The following is a 25,243-nucleotide window of genomic DNA, read 5'->3' as shown; positions in this document are numbered from 1 at the left end:
TCCACCCTCACTTGGCCAATTGAGGGAGGGATTACTGACCAAAACATCCGCACCACGCAAGACCATGGGGCCTGTGGTGCACTTACTGAGAAGCATCCAGGAAAGAAAGGGAGGAGAGGATGGTGCTGGTGACTGAGGGGCCAGCTGGGGGAGCATGGCCTGTCTGTGTGGGGTTTGGGTCTAAATGGGAAGGGACCTTGAAGCCTCCAAGTCCAGTTCCCAAAGCCTGAACTTTATAGCAAATAATTCCACATCTTGGGCCCCGCCAACACTACTGATCTAAATAGCTATTAACAAATGGAAGATATATAAACATATAACAATTGCCTCTAAGAAAAAAATTATTGAAATCCCCCTTCATATAATTTGCAAAATAAATAGCTGAGGCCATATGGGTGACGGGGAAAGTGGCTCTGTCCTAATTTGTTGTGTGCTCTCGGCAAAAGTCCCCTCTCTAGGCCTCTGATCCCTCATTTCTAAAGTGAAGACAGCAGAATACCAGTCGTTCTCAAAACTTTAGAGTGCATCAGAATCATCGAGAAAAAGCTTACCAAAACAAAGATGGGTGGGCCCACCCCAAGGGGTTCTGATTTAGGAAATGGAGGGTGGGGCCCAACAATCTGCCTTTCTAACAAGTTCCCAGATGTGGCTGGCCTGAGGATCATACTTTGAGAGACTCTGGGCTAGATGAGATCTAAGCTCCTATCCTTATCTAATATTCTGCTCTATCCCAGGCTCCTCTTGTTTTCCCAGAACCCTCTGGAGTGTTTGGAGCAAAATAGGAGAGGAATAGTATTTTACACCCAAGTTCGAACCCCTGACATCAATGTAGAATAATTCTTTCAGCTGGCCAACCCGGGGCGGGTCACCCTGCCCCACTGAAGGAGGTATTCCTGATCTCTGAGTGCAGATATTCCAGTTCAAATTCCCCCTCAGCTGGCTGATCATAGGACCCAAATCTTCCGACAGTGGCAAAGCAGAGCTGGGCCTAATCCTAGCTAAGCCTGTCGTGTAGATGGCTGCCTTCAGAGGGGCTGGCAAAAGCCCAGGGTACATCTCTGGGCCCCTGCATGTGGCCTAGTATCTGCCAAACACTTGCCCCAACACACACACACACACAAACACACACACACGCACGAGCACATGTGTGCACACATGCTCACATGCACACACACTTCACCACACACAGAGCCCCCAGTCAGGAGAACTAGTTTTACTTTGATGTACCTCTCACTGCACATTTGTTCCAGCTCCTCTCCTGGAGCCACGGTCTTATTTATCTTCTTGGCATGGGTTCTTAGGATACTTCTATTCAGACAGCAGCAAAATCACTCAGCTCCACTGTTTTATGAAGTTTATCAAACAGCAAAATATCCGGTCTCTTTGTCCAATAGATCTGGTGTGAATGTGCCTACAGATCTGCTTTTGCCCAGACATCTCAGGGTCCGTTTGTGGTTACAGACATCCTCCGCTGTGAGGACCCTGCAGAATCCAGGGCTTGCCTACCTCTCACTGCAAGGGGTCCCTGAAACAGAGGCAGGGTTCTGAGACTTCTCCCAGAGAGACACAGACCCACACCCGACACATGCGTGCGTTATGTTCACACCCCACCAGCAGAGCTCCACGCTCCATGGCAGGCTGGCTTCCCTCTATACCCCCATTCCAATCCACCTGGCACAGTGCCAGCCAAAGGCAGGAGCTGCTTCTAAAATCATCACTGTCATCTCAGTCCCAAACTTTAGGGCCTTTTTGGAGAAAGCCTCCTCCCCTGCAGGGCAGGCTCAGGCCCTCTGCACCACTGTAAAGGGACCGGGTATTTCATAAGCACCACAAGGACACCCAAAACAGCCACAGGCCTGGTCTTTCCTTTGCCAGCTGCCCCCAGCATTCTGCTTGCTTTGAAGGAATCATACCAACCCCTAGGGGCTGGGCTCTCTACCTCTGCCCCAACCTAAGGCCTTTCAGCAGGGCCTTGAGTGTCCCATACTGAGGGATGAGAGAGCCTACAACCAGGTCCAGTAGGACTCAGCACCAAGCACACCCAGCACAATCACCTGATGGCACTGATCACAGGAGACCCAAGTCTGGAAAGTTTCCCCCAGCCCTTCTCTCCCCGCCCACTTAAGGAGATCCCTGAAGTCCAGAGAGTAGCCTAGGGCTTTGCAGGTGCCAATGTATACTGGGGGTTAAGGACAACTTGCTACATGAAAATCTGGCTCAGAGGTTCAAAATGTCCCCCTGAAGAAACATGATGGTCCCTTGTCTCCAGAGAGCTAGCTATCCCTCCAACTAATACCAGAAAGCAGGTCTCTGTGGCCCGTACTCTCTGGGCTGCTGATCACCCACCACCTCCCTGCCTCACCCCTACCAGGCAATGTGTCTGGTCATTTCTTCTCACTAACTCCTCTTCCCTCCAGCTATCCCTCTCTATTACCTCAGCCACACCCCAGTGCAGGCCTTTGTCACCTCATGCCAATCTCCTACCTCCTCTCTGTGTCCCCTTCTCCCATGCCCTAAGGCTACCATAGGCAAGTTACTTTGTCTGTGCTTTATTTTCTCATCTGTAAAATGCAGATAATGATATCTCTGTCCTAAGGAGGTTAGAATTAAGTAAGATAATGTAATTAATGGGCCTGGTCCATAGATAGTGCTAGTAAATGTTAGGCATCATTATTACTGTTATTCTGATCAAGCTACCAAAATTATTTTCCCAAAGCACACCTCTCATCCTCCTGCTAAATAGCAATGGTGGCAACAGGAATACTTAGAGAACACTTAGATGGGGCCAGGTCCTGCTCCCAGCACTTCTCAATATTCCCCAATGCCTCCCCACTACTTAAAGGAAAGCAGGCTCCATTTTTTACCCCTGCTACCTTCTCAGCCTGCCCAGCCTGTCAGTTGTCCTCTCTGCCATTCCTTCACAGAACCCTCTGCAAGCACCTCCTACATGCCCATGCCTTGTTCATTTCACATGAGGCCAGCAACTGTCCTCATCCCAGTCTGCCGGAATTTCTATGGCCCTTTGTATTTTCTCAGGCTGCAATTCCAAGACCTCTGAGGATCCTGGGAGTGGGGTGGCTTTGCCTTGATCACAGTGGCTGTGCAGCAGGGAGTTCAGGGATTGGTGCTAATGTCTTATGACCATGGGGGGGTTTCCACCTCCACCTAGCAATAACCCAGGAAGACACCAAACCCCTACCGTTTCTCAGCAAGGACAGGCAGCTCACACTTTACCAAGCATCTTGTATTTCTAGGTAATTATTCATAGATCCAAATCTTGTTTCCCCAGAAGAAAAGCAAATCTGGGAAGAAGGGTCCATCCAGACTTTGACTTGGGGAGCATTTTTAGCCCCTTCATTCTGCTGAGCATGATCTCTGCTCCACTAAATACTGCAGAAGGGAAGGAGAGCCTTGGTCTATCTCAGATGACTCAGGCAGCAGGGCATACTGGAGATGGTGCAAGGCTACCATGCACCTACCTGAGCATCCTGAGCTCAGCTGACAGCAGTGCACTTGGAGAAATCAAACACAGTTTCACACCTCCCGCAAAGCACAGAGAAGGGATGAATCTGCTTCCTCCCTCCACTCATGTGGGCTAAAAAACCATGGAACTCTGACATCAGCTGCCAGTACTAAGGGAGTCTCTTAGAGTTTGCCTGCTACAACAGCTAAGCACACAGGGTAAAGAAAACAAAGGCACACCTTGTCCCCATTCTGGGGTTTCCCTAGTCTTCCTCAGGAGAAGCAGTGTGACTGTCATTGCCCATTGGGCTTTGACCCTCCTGCCCGGCACCCTATTATGCCCCTTCAGGTCCTCTGAACCCATCAGTACAGTCACTGCTCCAGCTCACATTTGGCACTAGAACCTTACCCATGGAGTCAGTAACTTGGGTGTGAATCCCTGCAGCCCATACAGCGGTGGGATATGGGCTATTTTCTGAACCAGTCTACAGCAGCCAGCCTCCAAAATGAACTCCAAGGAGCCTTGTCTTGTGAAATCCTTGCTTATACTAAATTAGGGCAAATCTCTGTGACCAGTAGACTCTGGCAGAAGCCACAGTGTGTGAGTTCCCAGGCCAGCTCATAACCCACATTGACACTTCCACTGATGTCTCTTAGACAATTCACTGTGAGAGAAGTCAGCTACCTGGTTGGGAGAACATTCAGTCAGCCATGGGAGAGACTCATAAGGAGAGAAATAGAGACCTCCTGCCAACAACCAATACCAACTTGCCAGCCTTGTGCACAAGTCACTTGGAAACAAGTCCCCTAACCCCAGTTAAGCTTTCAGAATACTGGAGCTCCAGGCCAACATCTGAGTTGTAGTCCTGAGAAACCTCAAGCCAGAACCACTCAGACAAACTGCTGCTGAATCCCTGACCCACAATTACTGACTGATATGTTAAGTCATTAGGTTTGGGGGTGACTTGTTACGCAACATTTGATAACTAATACACATCAGTTTCTACATATTTAAGATGGGAATGTTAATACCAACTTTATAACATTATAAAGATTAAACAAGATAGTGTTTGCCTGGCACAGGGCAGGTATTCTTTAATAGTGAATGTTATTAATGTTACCCACCCACTACCTCTCCTTCCCTGGAGACTCCAGAGGAAGGCTGCATCTATCCTCTCCCCCTCCTCCCAATTCCTTGTAAAGTTCAGACCCAGTCTTCCCTCTGTTTTCCTCTGCTTCGGGACAGTCTGGAGTGGATGTATCTGTGACATGATGAGGAGCTCCTTCTAGAACTCTGGGGTAAGTTCATTCACATTTCTCAGGGTGTTCAGTGGTATGTGTTTCCTTTGAAGGGCCCCAAATCTGATAATTATATACTTATTAGCCCTGTAAAATAACAAATCTGGAGTCTGCACTCTGGAACCAATGGATTTCCTGCTGAAATGAGTTCAAGGGGTACTGTGGCCAGTATGCTCTGTAACAGGCAAAATGGGTCTCCAAAAGGCTCATAGACTGCCTCACCCAACCCACAACACACACTCTGTCCCCTCCACTCAACTCCCCACCTCAGAGCTCCCAGACAATGTGATTGTACTTTCTGTTCTCCTTGTTGTTATTATTGTCTCAATGTCTGCCTGCTGGGTGTAGGTCCTGGGTTCCCCTGCCTTTGGAATAGGGGCACACCCCCAGGACCTGAGGCTTTCTCCTCTCTAACACCCACTACTGAACACACTGCTTGAAGCCATGTTCAACAGAACTAGGAACTGGACTGATGCTTTGGAGCCATCCTTACTGCTTCTGGAGTGTCTCTAGATTCCTGCCCCCAAATTTTCTCCTCCTCCTCCACAACTTGAAATCTCTTCTTCCCCGGGCTCAGCAATATTCAACAAATCCTAATTCCCCCAAATTGGCTTCCTCTCCCTCATGTGTGGAATGCTGTCTCCAGAATGCCCTCTCTCCCTCCACCCTCCATGTACTTTCAGCTGGTTAACTCCCATTCAACTTTCTGGATTCGACCTTGGAGCATCCCATGGCCAGCTGTCCCTGTGGCTGGGATAGGCATCCTTCCCATGGCCCACATGGCCCCCTGTGCTCTCTCGCCTCAGCACAACTGTGCTACATGGTGTAAATGCCTATTGCTTTGTATCCCTCTTCTGCTAGTCTGCACAAGCCCTGAGAGTAAGCGGTACTGTCTCTGGTTTGTTCCTCCACACAGTCCTGCTGTCTGGCACATGGCAGCCATTCAACAATGGATTGATAAGTATAGATTCATAAAATCAATTAACCAAAGTGTTAAACTGCCCAGAAGTTTAAACCTGCCCTTTCTGTATTACTCCAAGAATGAGTTCAACAGAAACTCCTCCACAAAATGACTCTGTGGTCCATGCAGACTCTTGCACAATCCATTTACCTTCATTCAAGGCAGTAAGTCAGATAACAGACAATATCAGACCCTCTGGACACTGCCACATCACAGACAGCTCCCTCTCTCTGCTCCCCTCCTTCCATTCCACCCCAAACCAGTGAGGATTCAGGCTGAAGAAACATCTGTATAAACACTCATTCAGTGCAGTAAACCACACTACAGAATCATTCCTCCCAATTTCCCAGTGGAGAAACTGAGGTACAGGCAGATTAAGTGACTTCCCCAGTGAAATATATCAAACCAATGAAAAGAAAAAATAGTTCTCCAACCTCCCAGAAATTTTACCCCAAAGCAGACTTCAGCCTGAATTGTTAGAATCCCAGCCAAAGATCCTAGGTATCCATAGCACAAACCTTTTTTAAAAATATCATGGATGAGGAGGAAGTACCGGATATGAAGGTTTATTTACCATTCCTTAGCTTGACCTTCCAGGAAGAATGTCACTAATGAGAAACAATCTACTTGGGCTCCCAAACCCAGAATTTTCATAGGGATCAATTCAGGATTTTGGTGTCTAAACAGGATAAGGGTAATGTTGACTGTCTTTCCTTTGGAGAAAAAGAAAAAAAAAAAAAAAAAAAAAGCAACTGAGTTTTTCCTGTCTAGAAGTTTTGCATATGTGAAGCAAATCTCAGACCTAGGTTACATTCTTCCCAGTATCCCAGTCTTTTCTGGATATCCACTGGGAGAAGAAGGAGGGTATTGTCCTTCATGTGGTGTACGCTGAGGGAAGTAGAAAATGACAGGGAAAGAGGTAGCTGGAACTTATGATTCTCTAATTAAAGAACTGACCTTATACTTGAGACAGAGGCCAGGAACTCTGCTCTCAAGACAGATTCCATCTTAATGCACCTCCAAGCGACAATTTGCTTCAATGTAGATGAGACATTTCCATCTCAGAAACTATAAGCACCATGCAGGCAGGGATTACATCTGTCTTGCTCTCTGCTGTATTCTGGTACCAAATGCCTGTCATCAGCAGATATACCTATTAAGTGAAGGAATTACACAACAGTCAGTAAGTATTGTTTCCATCTAAAAAGTAGTGTTTATCAGCAGATGGAAAAAATTTTAAGTTTTTCATATTACAGGACCTAGAATTATCTGAATCATCTATCAGTTCATCTCTTACCCTGTGGATAACATATCAGTGACAAATGCTACAGTTCAACTGGTTATTAAATAACATGAATGGTGAACTCAAAAATTTTCTTAAAATTCTGTTCCACATCTGAGTTGGTTACCAAACCACTCAGGGCAACTCATCTGAAACAAACTCTGTCCCCAGCCTATTCTGGCCTCAACCTCCCTTTCAAGAAATCCAGTCTTCCCATTGGGAAAACAAGGGTGTGCAGTGCATGATTCCAACTTTGTTATGTTGGCAGCAGGAGGACTTGAGAGAATCATGTGGGGTGGGAGGACCATGGAGTTGAGTGTAAAAACTGGCTTTGTCCACCCTGAACAAATGGCTCCCTTCTGTGGCTCAGGTTCTTTCTCTGTAAAACAAGGATAATATTTGTGCCTACTTCGTGGGGTTGTTGTGAAGGTTAAATAAGTCAACTGTATGCAGAATACATGAGAGAATGCCTGGCACAGTATAAGTACTATGTAAGTATATTTATCTATAAAATAAGGACCTCTGTAGTACCCCCATGATCTCCCAACCTGCCTGAGGAGGAAGATTTAATAACTTGGAAGTTCTGCTTTTGTGTTTTCTATGCACCTGTTCCATCAAACTCCTCCCAAACCAGAGACAGATGAAGATGCAAGTTTGCACCCATGTTGAAAAGGGGGACTGGAGAGTTCCTCTTGCATGATCCTGGGAGAAATCTCCCAGGAGGGGCAGCTCCACAGACTCACTAGACTTGAATGTAATGTGGGCCATGCTGTCTCCTTATTTATATTGGTCACACCTCCAAGTGGAAATTACTTCTGTTTCAAGAGTGAGAGCCAGGAAGAACTTCTAGGCTTGGAAAGGGGTGTGGGTTCCGGGAGCAACAGAGCTCTGTGCCTCTCTGCTCAGCTCTAGCTGCAGGACCATTCATTCTGGAGTCAGGACTTTCCACCAAATCAGTGATGGAATCTAGAAATCTGGGCTCCCATTTAAATCATCATTGTCATCATCTCAACACAGGACATCAAAATGTGAGTGCTTCTCAAATACCCCATGTCCACACCTATGGCCCATTTTTATGATGAAGAAACCAAGATTCAAAAAGAGTATTACTTGAGGCAAAAGATGCCATTCAATCCAGGCTGCCTTATTTAACGTTGGTGACATATTTCCTGTCTCATACTTGCATCCTCCTAAGTAAGCTGCTTGATAACTTTGTTGAATAGGTGTCCTGAATTTACACGTTCTCCTAGGAAAGTCAGTAACATCCAATTAACAATTGTTGAAAAACCTTATTTATGATGAATGAAAGTTGGTTGTCAAAGCTGGGGTCCACTGGACACTAGAGAATGGATCCCCCTGGTAAGGCTAGAGGAAAAACTAACTTTGAGTTCAGCCTCCCTCTAGGCTGGAAATACCAGTCCCAGGTGCTCCCATCTCTCTGCCCAGTCTGCAGGCTATGATTAGGGGCCCTAATGGCCATAATGCCTCCAATGTGGTGTTTAAACCAATAAGGCTTCAGAGAAGTTACGGTATGTTTAATAATGGCTTAATGACTCCTTGTGAGATGCAAGGCTTCTGGTTCCTGTTTGGCCTTGATTTACAGCCCAACTCTGGCTGAGGACAGCCAAGAAACCCCCTCTAAGCCTACAACGGAAGAGGGAGGTGTTCACACCAGGCCTTTTGGATTCCTTTAAAAATTGAGAATTCAAATGAAATACAAATGATGTTTAACTCCCCACTCCTCTCTTGCTGGTCTCTGGGGCACTGAAAATATAAATGGTTTAACCCAGACCAAGGGCTCCTCAATCCATGGGCAGTGATACAGGCCCTAGGGCCTTTTGGTATTTCTTCCCAAATTTTAGGTAGGGTAGAAGTCATTTCTCTTTTCAGAAATGCTAAACCATGTTGGGGCACGGTAGCATATACCACAAACCCAGTGACTCAGGAGGCTGGGGAAGGAGGATCACAAGTTTGAGCCCAGCCTGGGCAACTTAGTAAGAACCTGTCTCAAAAAAATAAGGATTGGGGGTGTAGCTCAGTGGCAAAGTGCACCCTGATTGGTGGGAGGGACAGCTGGAGAAGAAAAAATGTCAAGTTACTGCCCTAATCCAATTCTTTCTTTTGACTGGGAATACTCAACTCTTAGCAGATGCTTTTCTACCCTGACCCCTCCATGATAACAGATCTGGAGCATCAGAGTCCTGGGGTCTGAGCAGCAGATAGCCCTTCTCCAGTTAGTTGCCAGACACTCTGAAAGTCACTCACTCTGCCTGTTGCTGAGGGGAACAGTAGTTCTTTTGGTCCTATACCTGCTCCAAAGGCTGCCTCTGCCAGACCCTGTTCAGTCCTGAGCTGCACCTGGAAATCTCACTGTCTTCTCTGACCCTCTGTTCTGAAACTCACCAGAATATATAAAAAGACTCTGAGGCTGATTCTGTCCATTTCTATAGTCAGATGAGGACACGGAGACTGGTCCAAGGCTGCACAGCTGATTAATGATAGTGTGCAGGCCCAAGCTCCCCAGGCCCCACTCGCAACTTAAGCTGTTTCCACACAATGCCCCCAAATGACTCCTGTCTCTAAGAGGTCTCTAAGGGAAATATGCTGTGCTGGGAGCGACCTTTTTTCCCAGCTCCCAGTAAAAAAGAGCTAGGAAAAGGGGCAGCCCAACCCCTGCACCAGGCTCTCCACCCAGGGTGATGTCAGGAGACTAGGCCTAAAGGGGTTTGTTGGGAGCAGGGGTCTGCCCCTAGACTGCCTCATCTCTCCTGGAACAAGAGTCCGGCTGGGGTGAATATCAGGACCAAGGGTGCAGCTCTGAATGAGGACTCACCGGGATGGGTAGACAAAAAGGATTCTGACCTCGAAAGAAAGCAGCCTTCCTACTCTACTAATCAACTACTTGGGACACGGACTCGGGGTGAATCGGGGGGGTTCCCGGGCTCCGAGGGGTTAAACCGCGCGGTGCCGCACGTGACGTGGATAGTTCCAGCATTAAGTCAGAGGAGCGGCCCCCTCCTCTGAACCCCCCCGCCCCCCGCGGCGCGCGCCGCTCCCGGGGGCTCCGCGCCCCCGAGCCCAGGTCCCTCCCCCTTGGCGGGCGCTCACAGGCCGCGCGGGTAGCGCGAGCCCCGGCGGCCTGTGAGCCCCGAGCCGGCATGGACCCTGAGCGCTGCACGCCCTTCGGCGTGGGGCCCGCACCGGGCCCCTACGGGACCACGGGGGACGATTCTCCAGGTCCCCAGGGGACTCCAGCCACTGCGCCTCACCTGCAGCCCGCGCCGCCCTGCGGCCCGCGGCTGACCCGTTTTCCGGCCTGCGGGCCCCTGGAGCCCTACCTCCCAGAGCCAGCCAAGCCGCCGGCCAAGTACCTGCAGGACCTCGGGCCCGGCCCGGCGCCCAACGGCGGCCACTTCTACGAGGGCCCAGCAGAAGGTAATGCGCGGCGCGGTGGTAGCGCGCAGCCCGACCCTCTCTCCTTCTCTACCCTGGCCCACCCGGGCCTCCCTGCTTCTCCCTCCCGCTCGCTTATTTCTCAACTTTTTGCCCCTTTCGCCTTTGGCCACAGCTCCTTCAGAAGCCTGATTGCCCCTGGCCCGGGCTAGGCAAAGGCCAGTGCAGTGTGGGAGGCAAAGTCCCCGGTGGCCCCGGCGGCGGGAATGGGAGGCAGAAGGTCAAGGAGAGTGGAGCGGCTTCGGCCCGGGGCTCTGTGGGCCCGAAGGCAGGAAGGAGAAATTATATTTGTCCGAAGTTGGGCTGGAACTGCCGCCAACCCAGAAGCTAGGACTGGGCCGGGGGTCCGGGAACAACACTGAGCCCCGACGCTGGACGCTGGGAGAGAAGGCTTTTGTATCTGACTCCTTTTGAGGACGAAGAGGCTGGGCCTTGACCTGGAGTGGCCAAGCGGGTCTCAGCTGAGGGTTGTGGCCTGGCCTTGCTGGCCTTTTCTTCCCCGGCCTAGCCTCAGTGGGAAGGGCGCTGCTTATGAATTCTGCGCTTGGCAAAGTGACTATTGCTGGTCTCACAGTGCGGGGACCATTCTCAAGACAGAGTAACTATGTTCTTATTTCTCAGACTAACCTGGCCTCCCCATCGTTTTGCACGGTGATGGCCGCTCTTCTCGTCTTGGCGTTCCCGCACAGGATCCTCACCGTTGGGCTGTCGGGAACAGCCCTGGGCAGGCCTAAACCCTGGGCTCTTCGGGCTTCTGGGCCAGAGTACTATGAGCTAAGGAAAGGCCGATTGGGCCGTGCCGCCATCCAGGAATACGTCTAAATTGGTCCGCCGCCCCGCCGCCCTGCCGCCCACTACACCCGCTGACCTGCAGGACTCTCGGCGCCCACGCCTACCCCATTTATGCTGCCACATCCCGCAGCTGAGGCCCAGAGCTGGATCCTCCGGGATCCGCCCATCCCGCAACCGCCTGTGCCGTGCTGGCGCTTCCAGGGCCTCTACCGAGTGGCTCGGCAACTCGGGCCTTCGTCCAGCCTGGGCGGTAGGAGTGTGTAGGGGAGGGCGGGGAGGTGTGTGGGGGTCAGTGGAGGAAATGAGCGAGTCCGCGTAGCTTCGTGTCTGTGCACTTTGAAAGAGGCTCTACTGATAAAAACCACAGTTGGGACTTAATGAGAAGCAGTTGGTCTGGCTCCTCTGATCCCTGCCAGACGGCGGCGGGCGCGCGGTGTCGAGAGCACCGCCAGGGACAGGTACCCAGTCTGGCTCCGCGCGCCCGCATGCAGCGGGAACCACCCTCCCGCCCGCGTCGCGCTATTTGCGCTGCATCCTGCGGAGAACGCACGGGTGGTTGGTCAGCCTCGGCGCTGAGCTCCCTGCGGGGAATGCTAGGGCGGAATAAACTGCTGGGAGGAACCCAGCAGCCTGGGATCCGACGGTAAGGATGTCGTTGACAACGAATTGCGGAGAAAGAAAGCCCCATAGTGTAAACAACTAAAAAAAGGGGGATGAGGGGAGAACTGAACAAAACAACGCAAGAGGGCTAGAAGGAGAAATAAACGGCAGACGGCGAACTGAGCAGAAGAACCGAAAGGAATAAATGAACGAACGAACGAAAAAAGCAGCAAGCGAAAGATCGGACGAAGCGGGTAAATGAGAAAGAGGGAAAGGACAGAGAGGGAGAGAACAGATAAAACGAAAGAAAACGGGCCATCCAGAAAGCGTAGAGTCGAACAAAATGGGAACAAGTGAGATAAGAAAATTAACAATTCAAAGTTGAGCGGAGGACAGGCCAAACGAAAAGAAGGCGCGGCTGTGAGAAAGGAGCCTGGGCAGAACCCTGACCGCTGCTTGCCTCCCCAGGCGTCTTGGCCCAGGCTCTGCGGGCGGCAAGGCAGCAGAGAGAACCTTGCGCGGTTGCTGGGGAGGGACAGTCCCAAGGGCTCAAGCCACACAATCTATTTGGTGGGAAGTGTTGGGCGAAGGGGGATCCTGCCTTATTTCCCTGCTTTTAAAATACTGGACTCGGAGCGTTTCCAGTTCAGACCAGTGAGCGCAGCAGCTGCGCCCCATCTGCGATGTGATCTTTGCCGAGGCCACGCAGTTGCGCGCTTGGAAGCCTGGCTCACTGCGCTGGGCTCTCGCCTTGCACCCTCGCCCTGGAGGTCTCAGGTTGTCCCTTACAGAGCGCCCGGTTCTTCTCTGGACCCTGGCTACTTCCTAGGGGTACTACCCTTGCGCCTTCCGCTCCTGGATGCTCTGAGGGCTAGGAAAGTGACCGGCGGTTCCTTCTTGCTGTTCGCCAATCTGTCCCCAAGCGTGGTTTTCTGACCTCGGAACGTGTCCTCTGATGATGACTCCTGCTGGACTTTTGCCCGCCGCGGCTGAGACCCTGAGGCGGAAGACCCGGCCGACCTTGGACGTGAAGGAAAGTCCCCAGTTCTTGGTCCCAGACTGAGACTTCTAAGCCAAGGCTGAGAATCTCTAGGGAGAATACCAAAGCCCCATCGGGGTCCTGCGTTTATGTCCATGCCAGTTTCCGCCAGAGCTACGGGAACCTAGGTCTCAGAAAACTGCGAATTGCCTAGGGACCCCAGAGTGGCGACAGGAAACAGCGCGGCGCAGAGCAAAAATTCAGCAAGAGGTGAAAGCCCGTGGTTGTTCCTGCCGCCACAACGGACACCATCTGTCTGGACAGTAGGGTGATCAGTAGACATCCTCAAGAGGTGCTGCTTCTGTGCTGCATTGAAGGCCTGGAGGGAGCATCTAGTGGGCTCTGGTGTGAGGCAGGTGTGAGGTCCGGGTCCAGGGTCAGTGACGGAGAACTTTGGTTGTCATGTTCACCCTGTTCACCCTGGCTCCTAGCCTTCACTCTGGACAAACTGCATGTGTGGTTCTGAGGTTGTGCAGGCAAAGGATACTGTGGATACTGAGCCTTGGGCTCAAAGTGTCCAACACTAGTACTCTCCCTCAGTCATCCAGTGTCTGGACCAGGTGCAGTGTCTCCTACACACACCTCAGATATGTCCCCTTAACAGAGCAGCCTTTCCTGACAAGCTTAGATTCAAATTGCTGGCTTCCATTCCTGGGTAGCCTTTCCATGACCACCACCTTCTATTTCTCTCTCTCTCTCTCTCTCTCTCTCTCTCTCTCTCTCTCTCTCTCTCTCTCATTCTGTTTCTTTTTCTTTTCCTTTTTTTCTTCTTTTTTTATACTGGGGATTGAACCCAGGGGTGCTCTAACACTGAACTACATCCCCAGCATTATTTATTTAGAGACAGGGTCTCAGTCATCCAGACTGGCCTCAGATTTGCAATCCTCCTGCCTCAGCTTCCCCAATAGCTGGAATTACAGGCATGTGCCTGGTCATTTATCCTATTTTTATCTGTTCTCTCCTGGACCTTGCTTCTCAGGAGGCTGCTCAGTGTTCTCTGATAAACTACCCTGTCTCCCAAAGAAGGGGAATGCTATGCTCTCCCTGGAATCCACTTGGCAGATCAATGGTTTCAGGGCAATGGCAATGAAAGGAGAGTAGTTCTTTGGTCCTTTGAGAGGACTGTAGACTGGGCAAGAATGGGAGGCGTCCAAGAGGCCAGTTGGCTTGGGCTCTTTCTTGGAGTAGCTGTTCTTAAAAAAAAAAAAAGTTCTCCTGCACTTTCATCCCTTGACCCTAACAGCTGGGTGGCTCAAGATCAGGAAAGTAAGTCCCAGGACCCCAGATCTGATCATTTCCTCTGGGCATGTCCTATTGGGTAGACAACCGAGGGTGCCAAGGCAGATGAGCAGCCCCCAGAGCTCTGTGGAGATCTCCCCAGTGTTGTCAGTCCTCTCAGAACTCCTACTCCGAGCTACTCTCACCCCTTTCCTGCCTGAAGTCAAGCATAGCCTCTCTGAGAACCCAAGACACCAAGACTCTTCCCTTTTGGGTCATTTTGAGGACCCACTGTGTGAGGGGTGTCCCCTTTCTAGTCTCCCTGCTTTCCCTGACCATATTCAGTTATTAGATTCAACTTCTGTGAGTTCTCCTTTCTAAACTTCTACCAAACTGAACTATCCCTAGAGCCAAAATATGTTTTCCAAGAGCAGAACATTTCTTCCCCTGGGTTCCTTCCACCTGAGCTGTGAAGAAGAACTGGTGTCTGAACTGTTGCTACAGTCTGGGCATAACAAAGGCCAAGCCCTGTCTGACTGTCCCAGACCTCCAGGACACACATGGGGAGCTTATTTCAGAGCCTGGGTGGTCCTGAGAGTTCACTGATGACCTTCCAGCAGAGGAACTTGTCCTCCACCAACTTGTCCACCAACATGCAGATAGGGGACTCCTTTGACCCAGATCCTGAGAAGCCCATCTCTCTGGTTATATCCCCCCCACAACTGCAGCTATGACCCCTATCACCAAGTCCCCAGGAAGAAACTTGCATTTTGGTGCCAGTTAACTGGGCCTCCTGAGGACCAGGCCCCCACTGGAGATGGGCCTGGGCCAGGGAAAGGGCGGCGTGAGTCAGTAGAGCGTCTTTGTGGCGTCGTGGCTGCCATCCCAGTGGACTCTTGAGGAGGGATTTCATGGGGACATTGCTGGGGGTCCTTGCCAGAGGGAGAGGGCGGGAGCGATCAGGGTGACCCATTTTTCACCATGCCTTGTCGGTCGGTCATGGTGGGGCTCAGCCAAGCTTCCTGAGTGAGGGTTAGCACGTCAGAGTGGGGCTGCTGGGAACTGTGCCCAGTCTGCAATTGAGCCCTCCCTGTTTGTTAATCGTAGGTCAGAAACTCCTGAGGAGGGAGGAGTAAGCATGATGAGAGAGATGGAAAAAGAGGCTTGTGCCCCACTGCAATACTGGTCCCCCACCTCTCCTTCTCCAAGCATAGCCTGTCTGGCCTCCATCTCTCCATTGTTAGAGCTTAAGTCCTTATCCAGACATCACAACTAGGAGAAACAGAGGCAATTTCCCTGGAAATTTCCCTGGTACCCTGATGTGTACGCCCGAGAGCAGCTTCTTTGTCCCATCTTGTCCTTGACATAGCAGAGTTGGGGGATTTTATATTGACCTGGGATTTGGGGTTCAGAGAATGAGACCCAGCCAGCCCAGCCAAAGATGGTCTGAGCATCTCCATGCACTGCCTGCCTACCTGGTTCTGTGAGCACAAGGGCATGGGAACCAAGGCCTGCAGAGTCAGGAACAAGGGAAACCTTCCTGGCAGGGGTGGGAGATGTCAACCACCCCGTCCTCACCCCCACCCCCATTCTTGGCCCTGCCAGGGTGGCAATGGCGCCAATCCTGGCACCTCCACACCCTGTGGGATGCACCACCACAGAGCACTTCCCCGAAATGAACCCCCCTCTGGCCCCAGCAGATCCGCCCAGACCACAGAGCACATGGTTCCCCAGGGCCCCCTCCCCAGCTGGAGGCTCAGCAGGCAGGCCTCTGAATGCCAGGCTCCCATGGAGGGTGGCTGCCTGGGAGGAAGGGCAGGGAAGGGAAAGGCAGGGGGAGGCGGAGACTGGAGCGTCAATGTTCTTCCCCTCCCTCCATTCCACCCACAAAACCCCCGGTTCTGTTTCCATCCTCCTTTCTGTGTTTCCATTGCAGCTGAGGAGACAGCTTCCAAAGCCGCCAGCTTCCCCCAGCTGCCCTTGGACTGCCGAGGGGGCCCCAGAGACGGGTCCGCTAACTTGCAAGGCTCCCCGGGGCCCTGCCTAGCCAGTCTACGTGTCCCTCTTTCCCCGGGACTCCCTGACTCCATGGAGTTAGCCAAGAACAAGAGCAAGAAGCGCCGTAACCGCACAACCTTCAGCACATTCCAGCTGGAGGAACTGGAGAAGGTCTTCCAGAAAACCCACTACCCTGATGTGTACGCCCGGGAGCAGCTGGCTCTGCGCACAGACCTGACCGAGGCTCGGGTTCAGGTGAGGGCACCATGGACGTTGGGTTCCCTGGCTGCCTCAGCCACTTGGACCATAGGCCAGACAGTGGAAGGGCTGGAAGAGGCAGCAATAGCACCTCACAGAACTGCCTCACCCAGGCCAGCCTAGCCTGGCCTTCTGGGGTTCACCCTCCGTGCCCCACTTCCCTGTGATTACAGGTTCTTCCAGGTCAAGTCAAGGTTTATATGTGGGTGAGGGGATAATGGCCTCTTGGAGCCAAAAGAGCTGTATGGGAATCCTAACTCTGTCACTTACTAGCTGCTTAGGTGATTTGGGGGCATGTGGTTGGATCTCAGTCTCAGTCTCCCTGGAAAAGGGAATGTTAGCAACAATTTAACCTTAGGATCCCAGGTGGAGCAGCATTGTAGAAGCAGTGCAGTTCCAAACACACATCAGGGCTGCTCCCAAGGTGGCTGCCCAGAACAGGAATGTCCCTGCTAGGGGTGTCAGGGTCATTGTGAACCAGTCACCTTCTGCCCCTGCTAGCTCCCAGACCCTACCTAGGAGATCCTAGCTGGGAACCCTTCCACACCCCAACAAACACTGCCCCATGGACTTGAGGTTCAGGGCTTCTAGGTTGGGGCTGTAGTCAGCTTCCCAAAGCAGGGAGCCTAGCCTATGGGGAGGGTGGGTAGATACCGAGAAAGAGACAAGAGAAGGTACAATACAAGTCTGACCCAAAAGGAAGACGTTTGAACCTGCTTACTCACAGCAGGCTACCTCATGTCAAGCAGAAGACTCTGGGAGGGTTGGGGTGGGGTTCTAGGGAAAGGTGAGGAGGTGGCTGCTCCAGTAGAAGAGTCTGCCTCCCCCTCCAGGAAGCACTTAGCCAAGTGGCAGAAGCGTGAGCGTTATGGGAAGATGCAGGAGGGGCGAAACCCCTTCACGGCTGCCTATGACATCTCTGTGCTGCCCCGCACTGACAGTCACCCCCAGGTGAGACCTCAGCCCCACCCCAAGTCAGGGCCTGGTGGGGTCACCAGAGAGAACATGAGCTCTGACCCACAGAGACCTGGAACAGCATCAGGGCTACGTGACCTGGCAAATCTCATGCTTATCACCCTGCATGGGCCCTTCCAGAGATTCTTTGAAGGTGCTGGTCTGGGGAACAGCATATGGGGTATGGCAGACCAATCTATAGAGGCCAACTGCCATTAAGCAGAGAAGACCTCACAGCTGGAACCAACATAGGAAAAGAGGGGCTTGGGCTATTTCTCCTTCTCTGCTGGGTCCTTTTGCTTCCTCGTTCCTCCCAGGTGGCACCTAACACAGACTTTCAGGACTGTTTCCCCAGGCTCTCCAGGGCCAGGGGTCATCAAAGAAAGTGTCCTGCATTCAAAACAAGCTTACACAAGCTATGGGACTCCAGAACAGGGATCTCTGAAGCATCTAAGCAGGCCTTGGGGTAGGCTCTGAATAGCTTTTCCCTACGGAGGTGCTTGGGGGGATGACACAAGCTCACTCCTCTTCTAGACCTTTCAACCCTGGAAGGGTGCAGGGGTAGCCACGAGGCTCCCAGACCCAGTTCAGAAACTTCCCCAATGATCAAAGCTCTCCAGTGGGGATGTTCTTTCTGAGAGAAGCATGGCATCCACCCATAAATCCCACCCCATGGGGAGGAATAATAAGACCAGATACTAGACAATGCACAGGGCAGGTCCAGAGCCCAGGTGGAGGTCCACAGTGGGGATTTTAGGAGGAAATGGGTGGTGAAACGGAAGTAATTCCCAGTAAAGTTATCAGATTGGCTGGCTCCAGGCTCCTTCATTGGCTTGCAGGGAAGGGAGAGTACACAAAGGAAATCCAGGTGACTGGGCAGGTGACTGGCCTTCCCTGAACTGGGCCAGGCCTGCTCTGGGACTCTCTGCAACCTGGGAGTAAGGGGGTTAGGGCTGTGCACAGCCTTTTAAGTGCCAGGGCCCTGCCTGCCTGCATAAGGAAGAATGACCATGGGGAGGGGGGGGTGTGTGGGGAGTATGAGGACTGGGACATTTCTCATCCCAGCCTGGACAGTTGGGTTATTTAAACGCACACATGCACATGAGCATGCACATACACACACACACACACACACACACACACACACACACACACACCTTCTGTTGCGACCCACAACTAGATCTTTGGAAAGCAGCAGTTATTTGTTTCATTTTGTTTTGATATTACCAACACCTAACCCAAGCTCAGACACATATATTTGTTAAATTACAGAAGTAAAAAAACACATATATTATGTATACAGGGACTCAACAACAAATTCATCATAATCACAGATGTGCAAAACACAGATATACCACCCCTACCAAGAGCTCACAAATGAGTGGGAGAGAGATTCCCTAGCTTATGGTCACAGAATGTGGTAAGCATGACGAGAAAGGGCAGGTGGAGGTGCCTAGCCTGGACATATGCTGGGGAGGCAGGTAGCCCAGGTAGGCAAAACCTAAGCCAAAGCAGCAAGGAGCAAGATCGCTGAGTGTCTTGAAGGAAGGATATGGCCAGGGTTTGGCAGGCAACTGAGAATTCAGTGCTCTTGCCTGGGAGGACCAGAATCTGTGGAGAGGCCAGGGGCCAGTTTCAAGGGGCCTCGTTAAGGAGCTGGGCTCTGAGCCACAGTCTCTAGTAAGCTACTGAGAGTTTAAACAGGACCATGACCTGAGCAGGAACATCGTTATGATTCCTTGGATTCTGCCAGGTAGGTAGACTGGAAAAGGAGAAAGGTAGGGAGTGCCCTGGGTCTCTGAGGTTCACAAACTCCCCTCGGGCCCTGAGCAGACACAGCCATGCTGCAGAACTAGAGAGCAACTTAGCATGAATGTTAGCTGAGGACCTACAGGGCTAGTAAACCCCTCTGGCTTGGGTCTCTCCCAGGCCCTTCCCAGGCTCCCCTGGCCCTGAAGACAATGTGGATTTATAAGCCTCCACAACTCTCCCTCTACAGAACACAACTATCAGCTCTCTCCCCAGCAGGCTCCACTCCTGAGGGTTGCTCTAGCACCCCCTCAACCCTTCCCAACCTGCCCCTAGGTCTGGTTCCAGAATCGCAGAGCCAAGTGGCGGAAGCGTGAGCGTTATGGGAAGATGCAGGAGGGGCGAAACCCCTTCACGGCTGCCTATGACATCTCTGTGCTGCCCCGCACTGACAGTCACCCCCAGGTGAGACCTCATCCCCACCCCAAGTCAGGGCCTGGTGGGGTCACCAGAGAGAACATGAGCTCTGACCCACAGAGACCTGGAACAGCATCAGGGCTACGTGACCTGGGCAAACCCCTTAACTTCCTCTGCAAATCAGACTCGTGCATGCTCCTTGAGTGACACCTGAAGAGCACAGGAATCACAGAAAGAAATTTTGTTTTGAGAAGTGGTGGGCCTCCGGATGACAGTGGGTGTGGTGGTTAGCGGGGGCAGCTCTAGGCCAAATGGATGATTCTTGGGAAGATTCAAGGGGAGAATGACTAGGGAAGGCAGGCAGCTCCCCAGGGCTGCTGGCTCATGGCCTTCCTTTTCCCTCTCTTTTCAGCTGCAGAGCTCCCTGTGGCCCAGTCCAGGGCCCGGGAGCCCAGGGGGCCCTTGCCTCGTGTCTCCGGAGGGCATCCCCTCCCCATGCATGTCCCCATACTCCCACTCCCATGGGAATGTGGCTGGCTTCATGGGGGTGCCAGCCTCCCCTGCAGCCCACCCTGGCATCTACTCCATCCACAGCTTTCCCCCTGCCCTGGGGGGCCACAGCTTTGAGCCCTCTCCGGATGGCGACTACAAGTCTCCAAGTCTCGTCTCGCTCAGGGTGAAGCCCAAGGAGCCGCCCAGCCTGCTGAACTGGACCACGTGATGGGTGGCATTGACATGTAACTGAGCTGCCCACCCCCATTTGTGTTCTCAGCTGCTCTGGGCCCACCCTGCCTGGACACCAGCGAGCACACACATCTGCCTCTAGGGGCCCTGGAGAGCAGCAGGGACCCTTAGTCCTGGCAGGGAACATGCTACAGGGTCTTTCCTTTTAGAGTAAGATGGGACTATCTAGGAGAAAGGGGCTTCCAAGAAGACTTGTGGCAGGACTCTTCCTGCTACAAATGGTCCCCTCACTCAAACTGGGCTGGAGGAAGGGGCATTGCTCCACCTACTCCAGTCTGTCCAAGTCCAGATGTTGCCTTTCCAGATGAAAAGGCCTAACTGACTCTTCATTCAGGGAGCCCAGGAAAAGGGGAGCATACAGATTGAATTGGGAGGAGCTTGTGACACAGGGGAAACCAAAGAGTCTGTGGTTTGTGACAAAGGGGAAACCAGAGTCTAGGGTTGACCTCATCTCTTCCACCAAGGGTCGTGCCCCCAGTGTCTGGCTTGGAAGACAACATGAACGGAGCTGATCTTCCCTGCTCCATCCCCACTCCTGCCTGTGCCTGATCTCCCAACATGCTATGCAGTCTTCTCCAAAGGGCAGAAATTCCTCCAGAAACCACCAAATATTTGGATTTCCTTCCATGGGACCAGACCAGGGCTAAGCCATGGAAACCACGTTAGATGTTGGTCAGAATAAAACAGATTTCTATAGCCTCTGAGCCCCTGGGATCCCAACCCCCATTTTTGTAAAGATACTTTTGTAAACAAAACAAGTGCTGCCTAGCATTGTGATAAAAGTGATGGTGTTTTTTGTATTATGGGACAGTGTATATCTAGGACTTGGCACTCGGTTGCTCTTGGGCTGATCTATGTCTAGAATCCTGGAGCCCAGGGGAAAGTGGGCCTGCTGCAGAGCCCTCAAGAATGATGAATGGCATGCAAGGCCGTCACCTGCACAGGGTCTCTGGTGGCTTTGGTGGGTGCTGGGAAGCAGGGAAATATGGGTGTGGGAAAGGAAGCAAAAAGTCGAGATAAGTGTGTGGCTGAACTGACAATGGAGGGGACAATGAAAGAACAGGGTGCCCATTGAGGGCTCTGAGCTCTGGGGTCTGGGACCCTGGAGTGCTGGGGGTGGGGCAGCTGCCTCTCCCAGATGCCCCAGAAACACGTCTGAGCTGTGGGGCAGAGATAAAAGCCAGAACTCTTTCTTGTGGTTTCAGAGTATTACCCATTCTATCCTTCATCCCCACTTTCTGCCTTATCTCTGAAGCCTGAAAGGCAGGAAAAAAGCAAGCCTGGCCCTCCTACCCTCCCAGTAAACACAACCACATTGCTCAGAAGAATTCCACCTCAGACACAACCCAACCACCCCCACCCCACGCCTCATCTTTCAGGCACAGAGAAACCCAAGCACACAGGCTCATGAGTGCTGTGCCTATTCCCAAACAGGGAGCAAGTCTCCCCATCAGATCGGATTTCCTGGCCAAGAGAGTAACTATGATGAGGCCACGCATCCCCAGAGGAGCCAGAGCCAATGTTTTCACTCTTCTCCCTTTCTTTTCCTAGCTACTGGTGACTTCTTTCCTCTCTGTCTAGCCACCAGCAGGCGGAGGGGATGATCAGAAAGGGTAGCATCGAGGCAGGAGGGAGAAGCTCCTCCAGCCACCTCCATGAGCCTCCTACACCTTCACACTCTGGTTAGTAATGGAACTGGGGCTTGAGCCTCTTCCTCTGACTCTAGGGCTCACACCACTGCACTAGAAGTTTCTTCACCCATAGAGTGGTCAGCAAAGGTTTGGACCTTTTGCTCCAAAAAAAGAGAATGGGGCTGGGGGCGTAACTTAGTTGGTAGAGTGCCTGCCTCGCAAGCACAAGGCCCTGGGTTCAATCCCCAGCACCCCCCCCCCAAAAAAAAAAAAAAAAAAAAAAAAGTCGGAGAACTGCAAAGAAATTGTTTTTTTCTACAAACAATTGTTGAGGTTCTACTCTGTGCCAGGCATTGTGCTGCGCCGGAGACGGAACAATGATTGAGAAAAACATGATTCCTTCTTTCTCAGCTTAGAAAGATGGAGGGAAGGAAGAAGGAACCTATGAAACTTAAGAAAAGGAAGCTGAAGTGGAGACAAGACAGAAGGAAAGAAAGTCAAGCCTGAGATCAAGGCAGCAAGAGTAGTACAGAGGCAGGCAGAGGCCATGGGCAGAGGCCAGAGAGGGCCCATGTTGCAGGGCGGCCTGCTGGGGGAGGGCACGGGGAGGCCAGAGACCGGCTACTGGCTCCCATCCAGGGGCATCTGCCCACAGCTCATATTTTTCTGTCCAGTGACAGCTAAATGAAGAGAAAGCTAACTTTACAACCGCCCACTTCACACATAATGAATATGAATGGGTATCCCGGAGCCTGTTCCATAGGATTATCTGTGAGCTGACGGGTCCTCCCACTGACTGGGCCATCCCAGCCGCCTGTCCCTTGGCTGGGTCAGGGGCAGCCCTTCCACCTGCTTCCCATTAGCTCTGTTTCCCTCCTCCCCTACACCCCTGAGCACAGCCCTCAGGTCCTCCAGATGCCCCTGCCCCCAGCCTCACTTCAGAGGTGACCGGAGACCTTAGCTTAGGCCAGGCTCGGGCTCCACTCACTCTTGGGACAAGGAAGGGGAAGCGGCCCCACCTGGAATCCCAAAGTTAGGAGAGCAGCTAGGCTCAACCTCCCTTTGCTGAAGTTCTTCTTTGCCCCATTGAGGACCACCCCACAAGATTCAGACCTTTAATCTCAGTCCTTGCAGGGGCATGGATGCCAAGTCAGGACTGGAGGGTTCTAGCCATGGAGTCCATCAGTCTGGGCTTCTTGATTCAGCAGGGCACTGGGAAATGCTTCAAGGGGCATTCAGTCCTCCTTCCACCTTCCAGCCCTTACAAATCAACCTGAATTACAACCCCAAAGTGTGGACCCTCTGCAGCATGAACAGAGCCCCAGCATGGCCAGAACTGGGCAGACATTTTCCTGCCCCAGCAGAGGGAGGGAATCTTACCCCTGCCCCAGCCTCTTCGGTGGCTAAGCTTAGTCATCTCCACCAGGAGGACAATAAGCACAATGCATCTGTGCCCAGAGCCCCTCCCTTTCCATTCAAAGACTGAAGACCCCAGTCTCTCCTCCAGGAGGACACTGGCTAGGATTACAGGGACCTTCAGATGTCTATCTCTGTCCCATAAGTGTCCTATTCACCTGGGCATCCAGGACACCTAGCACAGAGCCTTGCCCACAGCAGGTCTTCGACTTATGACAGCAGGGATGCCAGCTATGGCTGACTCTTTTGAGAGGCCTCAACTCAGAGCAGATAGGGTATATGAGGAGCCTAAGACACAGTTCTGATCTTCAAGATTTGGTTCTGGTCCTGGAAGGGGATTTATCTTCTAGGGAACACCAAAAATGGATGCAAATTCATAGGATACTTGTGCAAGGGCCATTAGCCATGCTAACAACTGCTACCAATTATCATTGTCCCTTACCAGCCAGGTATGTGGGTCCATTACCCAGTCTTATGTAGCTCTCACCACAGAACTATTATGAAACCAAGTTTCACAGCTGAGCCAACTGAAACTTAGAGCTTGATTAGTTCAAGGCCTCTCAGCAAGTAAATGTCAAGAGCCTGGATTGAAAGTCTGGGCTGTCTCATTCCCAAAGGGAGCAAATCCCTTGTTTTATAGCAGCAGCATGAGGCTGACCACACCAAGTGCCACATGAAAACAGCAGTCACAGAAACTGAGTGGTCAGTTCATTAGAGGACAGATAAGAAGTCAGCCTTGAGGGAGATAAACCCAGTAGGTGTGACAGGAACAGCTGACACAGAAGTCCTCTGGGAATGGGAGAGAAAGAAGTTAAGGTTCAGAAGGTAAAAGAAAGGAAGAAAAAAAAAAGGTAGCAGCAACCCCGGAGTCACCTTGAGGGCACATTCAGTGCAAACCAGAAGATAGAACAAGTCCGTGGCTGGATGACCTAGTTAGGTCATAAAGCCAGGGACATCTGCCATGAATCTTCTGTGTAGGGACCATGCTAGAGCAACTACTAAGTACTAGCTGAGGAGAACAAATGGTCACACTGGTGCAAAGTGTAGGGGGATAACGATGATTAATGGAAAGAGGAACACATGTATATTGCAGGCACCTGGGTATAAGTTCTGGCTCTAGTCCTTTTAAGACCTTGGGCAAGTTCTTTACCCTTTCTGTGCCATGGTCCTCTCATCTGCACAACAGGGATGGCAATGATATTTCCCTTTCAGGCTTATTTTAAGAAATGGATATTCTGCATAAAGTGCTTAGAACAGTAGGTGGCACATAGTAAATACTCAATATCTGCTGAGAACTAACTAGAAAAATGTACCTTCAACAAGCATCTAATATTGTGTCTGGCAATTGTTTGGCCTCCAGTGAGCAGTACTCTTATGATTAATGAGGGACAGTTCCCATCCTCAAGGGGCTGTAAGCCTCAGGTAATCTGACCCTCTGTGGATGAAGGAGCACTGGACCCCAAGCTGGGTTAGCAATAAACAGGAGTCTATGTTAACTCAACCATTTATCAAGGGCTTTGTGTACCCTGCCTATCTCATCTCCCTGATGGGATATAATGACTGGGTGGCTCCAAAAGATATTTCTGCACAAGAACCCAGGTTCAACCTACCACTAACAAATTCTGCAGCTGTGAGAAACCCCTTGCCCTCGCTTGGGTCAGTGCCTGGGCCTACACATGAAGGGATTCATTTGCTCAGGTTTGACAGTCCTGTTTTTTTCTGCAGGTTAGAGGAGAAATGGGAAGTCAACAGAGAAGGGGACCAAAGCTTCAGTCCAGGCAGTTTCAATGACCTGGATGCATGCTGGAGTAAGAACGTGAAAAATCTATCTTCACCACACGGAAATCTCAAGACACACACTTCCTATCAATCCTGGCAAAAAATCCATCACACAGCCAAGAATAGTGTCAAACTTCTTTATCCTGTGCAAGTTCCTTTGGGAAAAAGTGCCAAATAGTCACAGAGACTTC

The 25,243-nt window shown here is 51.5% G+C and overlaps 2 protein-coding genes across 3 annotated transcripts in view; one reads left to right on the top strand and one right to left on the bottom strand.

The window, feature by feature from the left end:
- SLC6A17 (solute carrier family 6 member 17) overlaps nucleotides 1-10,522 on the bottom strand; it is a 122,803-nt gene extending 112,281 nt beyond the window's left edge. The window contains exons 1-2 of the mRNA XM_079144696.1: nucleotides 10,376-10,522; nucleotides 6,680-6,875 (exon numbers count right to left, since the gene is read on the bottom strand). The gene's annotated coding sequence lies outside the window, so the exon portion shown is untranslated. The remainder of the gene's footprint in view (nucleotides 1-6,679; nucleotides 6,876-10,375) is intronic.
- On the top strand, nucleotides 10,099-21,023 carry ALX3 (ALX homeobox 3). 2 transcript variants are annotated; one of them, XM_079144706.1, is made up of 4 exons: nucleotides 10,099-10,439; nucleotides 16,043-16,359; nucleotides 19,402-19,530; nucleotides 19,895-21,023. In XM_079144706.1, exons 1-4 carry the CDS (start codon nucleotides 10,163-10,165, stop codon nucleotides 20,201-20,203), a joined length of 1,032 nt encoding a protein of 343 aa, XP_079000832.1. In that variant the 5' UTR covers nucleotides 10,099-10,162; the 3' UTR covers nucleotides 20,204-21,023. The 2 variants fall into 2 exon arrangements, with proteins under 2 accessions (XP_079000832.1, XP_079000833.1); XM_079144707.1 differs by lacking the exon at nucleotides 10,099-10,439 and adding an exon at nucleotides 11,352-11,499.
- Nucleotides 21,024-25,243: the final 4,220 nt, after the last annotated feature.

This window comes from Sciurus vulgaris (assembly GCF_902686455.1).
Source record: "Sciurus vulgaris genome assembly, chromosome: 1".
Taxonomy (NCBI): domain Eukaryota; kingdom Metazoa; phylum Chordata; class Mammalia; order Rodentia; family Sciuridae; genus Sciurus; species Sciurus vulgaris.
The sequence above is the reverse complement of the archived record's forward strand: the minus strand, read 5'-3'. Positions and strand labels throughout refer to the sequence as shown.